This window comes from Armigeres subalbatus, chromosome 3 (genome assembly GCF_024139115.2).
Source record: "Armigeres subalbatus isolate Guangzhou_Male chromosome 3, GZ_Asu_2, whole genome shotgun sequence".
Taxonomy (NCBI): domain Eukaryota; kingdom Metazoa; phylum Arthropoda; class Insecta; order Diptera; family Culicidae; genus Armigeres; species Armigeres subalbatus.
In genome coordinates, this window is record NC_085141.1 from 692,849 (window position 1) to 701,672 (window position 8,824).

Genomic DNA, 8,824 nt, shown 5'->3' on the forward strand with positions numbered 1-8,824 from the left:
TTAAAGGAAAATCTAAACAAATTCCCAACAATTTTCCGTTGTAATTCAGGGGTTACCCGTTTTACCCAGTCGAATTGAAAGCACCGAACAAACCACAACGTTTTTCAACAAGTCTTCTTCTGCCGCAAACTGTTTGCTGCTTTGTGAGAGTCTCGTGTCGTCTCTCCACAGCATTTGCGTGTATTATTGTGTATTAGTTAGTGCGAAGCGCTAAAAGCGCAGAATAGAGTTAATTACCTGATTCATACGTCTTAGTACGAAATTTACATTGAATAATTATCGAATACTGAGTCATGAACTGGAATTCACGCTGAAATTGAACTTATGTTTACTGAGTCAGCCACCAGGAACAGTTAGAGAAGTTTAGTTTAATATTGAATGTGATAATGATTTAATTCATAGAACAGTGTTGTGAATTTAGAATTGCTTTATGTGTAAATATTTTTTAAATAAAATTTAAAATCATCTTAACAAAATTAGTTGAAATAGTTAGAATAACGTGTAATTAATCTCAGTGAGGATGCTAAACAAAATTGTAACACAATTGTAACCGCTTCGGTTATTAATTACAACCATTGATATAACTGAATTATAATAATTCGATTCGACTTTTTTTCTTCACAAAAATATAACAACACTGATACTGTTTCGAAATTTTGTTAGAAATCTTAGTTACTCTAACAGCACTCTGAATCAAGTTCAAAACAGCCTTTGTTAGGAAAATTATTGAACTCAATAACATAACATGATGTGAATCTATTAATTTGACCTACTCGGGAAAGCATGAAATTCTAGCAGTTGGTTAAACTAATCAAATCATTTAGGATTCAACTACTATTTCATAGTTTGCGATTGACTCAAATATTCCAATATTTTTCCTACGTCTCGCTCTATCTTGTTTAAACGAGCCTCCATAGGTTGCATCCTATCCACGGTACGGCTTTTCCTATTGCGGGAGTGTAAAATTTCCTTGGCATATTTCATGATTTTGGCGTCCATGCGGGAGCACGCGGGTAAAACGCAGCATCCAATAGTGAGGCGAATCTTTTCCTCCGGCTGTTTGTTGAGGGGTAACAGTTCGATATGGCTTTCCACGTCAATACGGGATGCTGAATCAATGTTATGAAACGGTCGTGGAATGAAAATAGCATTCGATTGATTAGGTGTCACTATCACATAGTGCATGGGAAGATACTCCGGGAATAACTGGAGGAATGTCGTTGGGAAAATGCTGAATATGGATTTTGTACTGAAATGAAACATTTTTGTTAGAGTAAATATTTTCTAAACATCATTTACAAAAATTAACACATACATGAATCCGTCGATTCCATTTGTTTTTAGCGCGTTCTCATACTTATAAATTACTTCTACTTTCTGCGACAGTCCTATCAGTTCCGCCTCAGCTTTGATTGCCTGTAATTGATAATTTTCTAGTTTATGAAGCTAATTTACATTTGGATTATGAACTTACCGCAGTATCACTAACAGCCAAACCGTTCATTAGATTGAAGATCACAATGGCTACGAAGAATATAAATAGTACGAAAATGAGGTAGCTGGTACTGTTGGTGTCAAATTCTATGTTTGCAGCTTCGAATTCTCCTAAAAATGGCAAGAAACGTATTCATGTTATTGAATTATTAATATCGGATTTGCCTTTTGTTTTATTTTACCTGTTAACATCACAACAGTTTTCAGTAATGATGTTCTGATGTCAGCAAATTTATTGAACTTGTCTTCAGATTCTTTCTCAGTAGCGGTGGAATATGTCCCAGTATTATTCTTTGCGCTACTTACATTGAATAAAGTGTAAAAGCAGAATGCAAAAGAAATCAACACAATGGAGTATAGAATCAAACTTTTGAGAAAATTTTTAGACACCGTTTTCAGCATCACCATATGTGTTGATATTGAGAGCACAGGAAGGGATCCAACCAGTAAGGTGAATTCGACTGCCGACAGAAGAATAACTACTGCAGATATGACTCGTCGGAAGTCATCTCCAAATTCCTTCAGCAGAACAGTGTATGATGCAACGATTAGAACAATTTCCATCCAATTTTCCAATGAAGTGAAGTACTGCCTTGCATGTAACATCATTTGTCCGAGTTCGCGTAAAGCCATGTAAGTCGTACCCGCCAACGACAGTATTCTAAGCGATTCTTTGAGAAATCGATCAACGTTGTCTTGTCCATAACATCCCACAACGTACCAGGTGAAACATAGGAAGAATAGTGTGCATATCACAAAGTTGATGTAGAAGTATAAGCTAAGCCTTAACCATTTAATGAGAATAAAACTGGAAATCACTGGATGTTTCAGCAAATGTTTTAAATCAGATGACTTTGACATATATACAATTGGTAACATTTCATCTGAAAATGCGTTAGCATTCGTTGTTTTATCACCGGTATAATTGGCCTTGTACTCAGGTGGAACCAGACAAGAATAGTCAATACTGATTTCATAATCGTCGTCTCCTGGCCGCTTTTCGTTGGTAGTAAGGCACGAATCAAGATACTTCTCAAGTACCTCCGCACTCATTTCGCAAATTGGCAACTCCTTGAACATATTTTGTTTGCCAATGTATGCAGCATTTTTCAATAACATATCTACTGCATCATCTACTTTATATTTTACAGCATAATGCAGCGCACTAAATCCTTTATCGTCTGTTGTATCGATCTCAATACGGCCATCTGCCAGCAAACATTTGAGGCACTTGAAATACGGACACTTGTCCTTATCCTTCAGAATATTGATCTCTTTTACTACCAATGCTATCAACGGGTTTGTATTAATCTGTTTAACCTCCCGGTCCGTGTGCCCAATTTTGGTGAACAAATACTCTAAAATGTCATAATTTCCATAACTACAGCATCTAGCCAACAAATCTGATAGTTCAGAATCTGCATCGAAAACGAAATCATCTTCCACTAGTTTCTTCACAGATTCTAAGGTTCCCGAGTGAACAGCAGCTTTTACCAGCTCAGTTTTATCCTTCTTCCACGAGATTAGGTCATGTTGATTTTCTTCTTTATATTGTTTGTATACAGCTTCAAATTTCGCATCTTTGTGTGACTTCAGCAGTGAAATGAGAACAGCCAAATTAGATTCCATGATGTAGGATGGTATCTTTGTTTCAGGAAACAAATTTTCTATCTTTTTTCTTAATTCTCCTTTTCGAAAAGTATCGACGTCCACGTTGGTTTGTTTTAAGCAATATTCAAGTATATCCTTTCTCCAAAATTCAGATTTGGTTCTCCAATTCTTAGAGTTTTTCACAAATACACCAATCGGTGAACGATTATCGTCATTGCAAATATTGATATCTGCTCCGTTCTTCAACAAAACTTTAACGCATTCAAAAGTATTGCTCCAATTGTTTTGATCAATCACTTCAAAGAGCATATGTAGTGGCGTTTGGTCTTGGTATGATAGGTCAATGGTTCTGGCAGAAGAGCGCAATAATGTTTGGATATTGCTGGGATCTAGCGATGATACTGCAAAGTGAATCGGATATTTGCCATTTTTATTTTGCTGAAACGACATAAATGAATCTTTGCCAGTGCATTGCATGAACTATTTAAATTCTATTTTAAGAACATAATCAAATACTAATCTAAACAAAGTGTAGTTTATCGCTATGATCGTTTACAAACAGATAGGTTTACCTTTATACACATGCATACGTGAGGTCAGAAGTGAGATCATTATGTTCTTAGTAATCCGACGTGAGAAAAAAAATTACCACTAGCTCATCTGCTCCATTGTTGATACATTCCTGAATGAATTCTGCACTACCGCTTCGCTGGCAAGCTTGTTCGAATACTGAGAATCCCGTGCGTTCGTCCGTCAAATTTGGATCAGCTCCGCAGCTCAGAGCGTACTGAAAATGTTTAATGTTTCCCTCGGATAGACTAGCAGCCAGTGCCCGCTGAAAAGAAGGGAAAACGATGATACGCCATAAAAGCAAAGTGAGTCGCTTGGGATGGGGCGTGTCTTCTTCGAAATAGAAATAGTTTTCCTCATAGTAAACATTATTAGTGAGGGTCTACCCTCAGTTTAGATTAGCGGTTATCAATCATACCTGTGGATCAGCAATGCACAAAAGGTGGATGTTATTTGCTGCGTTCATTATAGCCTGAAAGTCTCACAATTGACGCGGAAAAACCGGTTTGGAACGATTTACACCTCTGGTCCGGAAGCCTACCAAAGAAGATCGAAATGTTTTCTATGAGTCATGACGCGGCAATCAGGGTTCCAAACAGAATGCACTGTAATTAATTACCAACTCAGAGACGTAAGTCACAAAATGCTAATGAAATAACTTATTTTTCGACTCACACAGTTGTATTAAGGCAAAAATAGATCAGACTGTGACTTAACAATCTGGAGATTAAATCTGGACTTAAGCTGGCGATTGCAGTACGACAACGCAAGCTACTAAATGTACTTCGTGTCTCTGTCCATGCTATACTAAAACTGTGAATGTTGTCACTTGTATGAGCACGCGAGTTGGTATGAGTTCGACCCACATGGATAACATATACTGGCCATTCATTCATTAATTCGGAAGTACGGCTTGCTTCCCTTCACGCTTTGCACTACATGTAGAAAACTATAGTTGATAGTGCTGTGTTTGGTATCAGGCAACATTTTTTGATGAATCGAAAGCAGTGCACAATGGTCAGAAAAATACAAAATTTTGCCAAAACTAATTTCAAACCGTTGTTTACTAGATTATATTATTTGGATGCCACATAGAGGGAATACAATGTTTTAATGTAACATTCGGGTTATTTTAGGGGAGGTTGAAGCTCTGCATATAGTGGAAAGTGGCAACAGTCGAACACTTGTAAGGGCAATTCAGAGGGTCTTCAGAGCCGATCCTTGTCTGAGGTCCTGGCATCTGTTCCATTTGCTTTAATTATTAGCTCGTTACCGAAATACATCGATGAATCAGAATCGTTGATAAATCTTTATCTATTCGAGTTCTGTCTATAATCAACATGTTTGTTGTTGACAATAGGACAGTTAAATTCAAGGTTACATTGATCATTTTTACTAAAATAGTTAGACTTCTATTCACCAGTTGGCGCTGCACTACGGAAAGGTTGTTCGCCAGCGACTCGTATGAAAAAAATGAAGAGTGGACTATCTTGTACTTTAAAATCTTTGGTATGCATCTTGTGTGGCAATTACAATATGGATACACTATGCCCAACCCGAAAACATCCTAGACCGGACCGCGAATCGAACTCGCTATCTCCGGATTGGCAATGCTACGCCTTTGCTCGCAAGGCTACTTGAGACCCCTTATGAGAGATATTTTGATTCAAATTGGAATGTTTTAAAGAGACTGTAGTAGTAGCAGTTCACTGCAAAACGAAGGGTTCACTGCAAAACCATTTTTTTTTAAAGGCGTGGAAGGCCAACTGTTGCATATCAATCGACACAAGATACATTATTCCATTGTGTTGGATCTTTCAAAAGTGGACTGTATAGGCGATTCTTTGGATGGCGGATTGTGGAAGCAGATCTATTGACAGGGATTGTTGCTCGCGTCCCGCAGTGACGGAGACAGGTGGGAGCAGGAGTGCTAGCTGACTCCTTCCCTGGATAGCCCGCAGGCTGTGAAGTCCCTGTGACTTCACATCGATGATGGTGGTCTGGACCAGTAGACTGGCCCAAAATGCATGAAATCCTGAATTTCAAACCTTGCACCCTTAAATGACAGTTTGGGGGTCCCAGAAGCTTCCCTGAAAATTTCAGCTCGTTCGGTCCAGTGGTTGGCGTGCGCAAATGGCTCAAAGTTTGTATGGAAAAATTGATCCAAATGTATGGGGAAACGCAACCGTTTCAGTTTTTTGCTTCTAGATGGCGCTGTAGTCGATGGATTCCTGTTGTGGACAAAATGTAGAGCCTTTTTTTATATAAGGAAGCGACTGGTGAAGACCGGATGTAAATCCCTTTGAAATTGGCCAAGTTATAAGCATTCAAAGTCGAGGGTGTCGAGCGTGTCTCCCAGGGGTGTTTAAAATGAGAGCAACGTACCACCGACCATTGCGGCGGCGATGCAGGCGTATTCGGTGCCGTGCGAAATTAAATGCACACACTTAATTTCTTTCGCCGAGATCTCAGCATTTTTTGTTTATTTTCCCGAGGTGGGCACCGCCATGATTCAGCAAACATGATTTTTGCCGAGATCTCAGTAAAAGTGACGTTTAAATTGCCGAGATACAGTAAATATTTTGTTGAGAATCAGTAATAAACGAAATTTTCTGCCGAAGTTCAGTTTTGAAATTAACTGAGCTACAGCGGTGCCCAATTTTGCCGAGCTTGAAATAGAAAAAGTTAGTGTGCATGATTATCACGCAATCTCGCGAATTTTTATCCGATTGGTAAATACTTTCCGTACTATGTACAGTAGTGTAGCTAGAGAGGGAGGGGGTGAATAACGGGGGGGGGGGGATCTTTTTTTCAGTAGAAAAACACATCCGGGATATTGTTCGATGTTTAATCTCGCAATTTTCTGGCGTCGTTTTATCTTCGAGCTAACACGTTAAAAAAATTTACTCAAAATTGACATAAATTGAAGAACTCAAAATTTGGTCAAGTTTGGTTTATGCTATAGTTTAGAGTTCAATTTTCCAAGGGCCTCATACGCCTGTCACTGGCGAACAAAGCTCGTGTACTCTGCATCGAAGCTTAGAACCGGTGTTAGGGCGCATTCGTTAATGTGAACATTTTTATATTCGGTTAGTTACTGCAAATAAATTCTTTTTCGAGTCCCTTTAATCAAGCAGATATCTCAAGCATACCACATCGTTATATTGCTGCATGATTGAGTGTTTAATTTTGATAAAATATCGAAAACAAAAGTGTGTATAAAAATTGCCTCGCCATATCAAAAATGTGGTAGAGAATTAACACTGTTGTTTACAGTTTAGAACCAAATCCAGATGTCCTTTTATGTTGGGGTAGGGATTCAGTGCTCCGCCTTCTCTCCCTGCAATTTTCGAAGCGTGAATGTAAATACACGAAATAAATTAAGTACTTCTTCCATTTATTTTGTTAGCGTCAAATAAAAATATACAGCCACCCAGTCCCAACATTATTGATATGATTCCTCAAAATTACCTTATATTTGGTAGGATCGTTCCTTATAGAATAATATTGGACCCATTTTATTATTTCCCCTCTATGGTGACCAATTTCAATATAGGGTATTCAGAAAAATCGATCATTTCAGGAATTTTATTTTTCATAAAATTGTAACTCCCAAATCATTAGGCCTATTTGTTGTATTAACAAATCAAATAAAAGCTCTTTATTTCTACAGGTATACCTCGATATAACGTAACTAATTTTTCACTCTTCAAATCGTTGTATCTCCAAAATCACTGGTCCTGCAAGAAAAATGTGCTTCTTGCTTTTGTGAAGTGATATTTGATCGTGCAAGTGGAATACATAAAATGGATTCAAAATCTAAGGAAGAATTAAGTATGGAACTTGTTGTCCCAATTGAAAGTTTTAAAGGTGTAAAGTTGCCTTCAAACGGTGATGTGCTTGGTCGGATGCGTTTTATAATGAAAAATCAACACTTGAGTATAAAACCAGCTGCTAGAACTGTAGTAACTGAACTTCAAATTTTTTGGGAGAAATATAGAATTCTCTAATGCAACACTACAATGCTGTTGTTGAGCTCCTAAAATTATTTAACAAAATGCGAGCAATTATCAAAAATATTCTCACGCGGGAGATATACAGAAAGAGCAAGAGTCTAGTTTCATTAATAATTTGGATCGATTGTTGGACATCCCGAGTAGACGAAAATAGCTCAATAATATCAAATGTTGATAAGATAGCAAAATGAGATATGGACATGATTGATATAAGAGGTAAAAGATCAGACGACAATATCAATATTTTGCACTAAAATATCATGAGGATATCAAGATATGCTATTTGTAATAAAGTGATCGATATCAAGTGCCATTAGTTTGTTCTTATCCATAGCATATCTTGATATTTAAATGATATTTCGGTGAAAACTTTTGATATTGTTGCCTGTTCTTTTATCTCTTATATCAATCAAGTCCATATCATGTTTTGTTATTTTGTTCATGGCTTCTGCCCGGGATTGCTCGACGAAATGCATTAAATTTGATTAAAAACGATAAGGATAAACAGATAAACAGGGAAGTTGGATGGCCTGGATCTGCCTTTGCGAGAGTTAAAAAAGGCAAAATCGAAAAAGAACCAACAACGGAACCAGAGCCTTCCTTGGAATCTCAATCAGCTACCAGCGTTTTTACTATTGATGGAGGAGGTAAGAATATAATCAAATAAGATGGTAACGTCTACTATATGTCAATATTTTTATGTCTTGCTTCCAGATGAGAAACCCTCCACTAGTAGAGCGTTTTACGAGCGAAGTAAATCAAAATAATGACTCCTATACTTACTGCCACCCTAGACCGTATTGGACTAAGCGACCGAAATGCAATGTATGTTATTTCTGCGGTTTTAACAAGTGCTGGACTAAACTTAGGTAAGTTCTCCTTAACAGTACTTTCATTGCATTGTTCTTTCTCCTTGAGTTTAATTTTATTATATTGATAGTATCTTGCAACTAAAACAAAATCTTTATCAACTTTATCTGTTTTTCAGGCGATTTTACCGTTAGCAGACAAACAATCTCAAGGGCCCGTGCAGAATATCGCGAAGAGATTACTCAAAATATCCAAAGCAATTTTGATCTAAATGGACCACTTGTTGTACATTGGGATGAAAAGCTGCTTCAAGATCTCACAGG

At 37.5% G+C, this 8,824-nt stretch overlaps 1 protein-coding gene across 4 annotated transcripts; it reads right to left on the reverse strand.

The window, feature by feature from the left end:
- Window positions 1-409: 409 nt before the first annotated feature.
- Window positions 410-4,483, reverse strand: LOC134220506 (transient receptor potential cation channel protein painless). 4 transcript variants are annotated; one of them, XM_062699580.1, is made up of 7 exons: window positions 4,295-4,483; window positions 4,094-4,212; window positions 3,755-3,940; window positions 1,677-3,543; window positions 1,475-1,605; window positions 1,316-1,416; window positions 410-1,249 (listed from the first exon to the last, which is right to left on the reverse strand). In XM_062699580.1, exons 2-7 carry the CDS (start codon window positions 4,139-4,141, stop codon window positions 835-837), a joined length of 2,748 nt encoding a protein of 915 aa, XP_062555564.1. In that variant the 5' UTR covers window positions 4,142-4,212; window positions 4,295-4,483; the 3' UTR covers window positions 410-834. The 4 variants fall into 4 exon arrangements, with proteins under 4 accessions (XP_062555564.1, XP_062555565.1, XP_062555566.1 ...); XM_062699581.1 differs by having other exon boundaries at window positions 4,351-4,482; XM_062699582.1 differs by having other exon boundaries at window positions 4,094-4,280; window positions 4,351-4,458.
- Between the last annotated feature and the right edge of the window lie 4,341 nt (window positions 4,484-8,824).

Coding starts and splice junctions, on each gene's coding strand:
- LOC134220506 (XM_062699580.1), bottom strand. CDS start 4,141: ATGAACGCAGCAAATAACATCCACCTTTTGTGCATTGCTGATCCACAG. Junction 3,544..3,754: donor ATGGAGCAGATGAGCTAGTG/GTAATTTTTTTT, acceptor ATGTCGTTTCAG/CAAAATAAAAATGGCAAATA. Junction 1,250..1,315: donor AATGGAATCGACGGATTCAT/GTATGTGTTAAT, acceptor GTTTCATTTCAG/TACAAAATCCATATTCAGCA.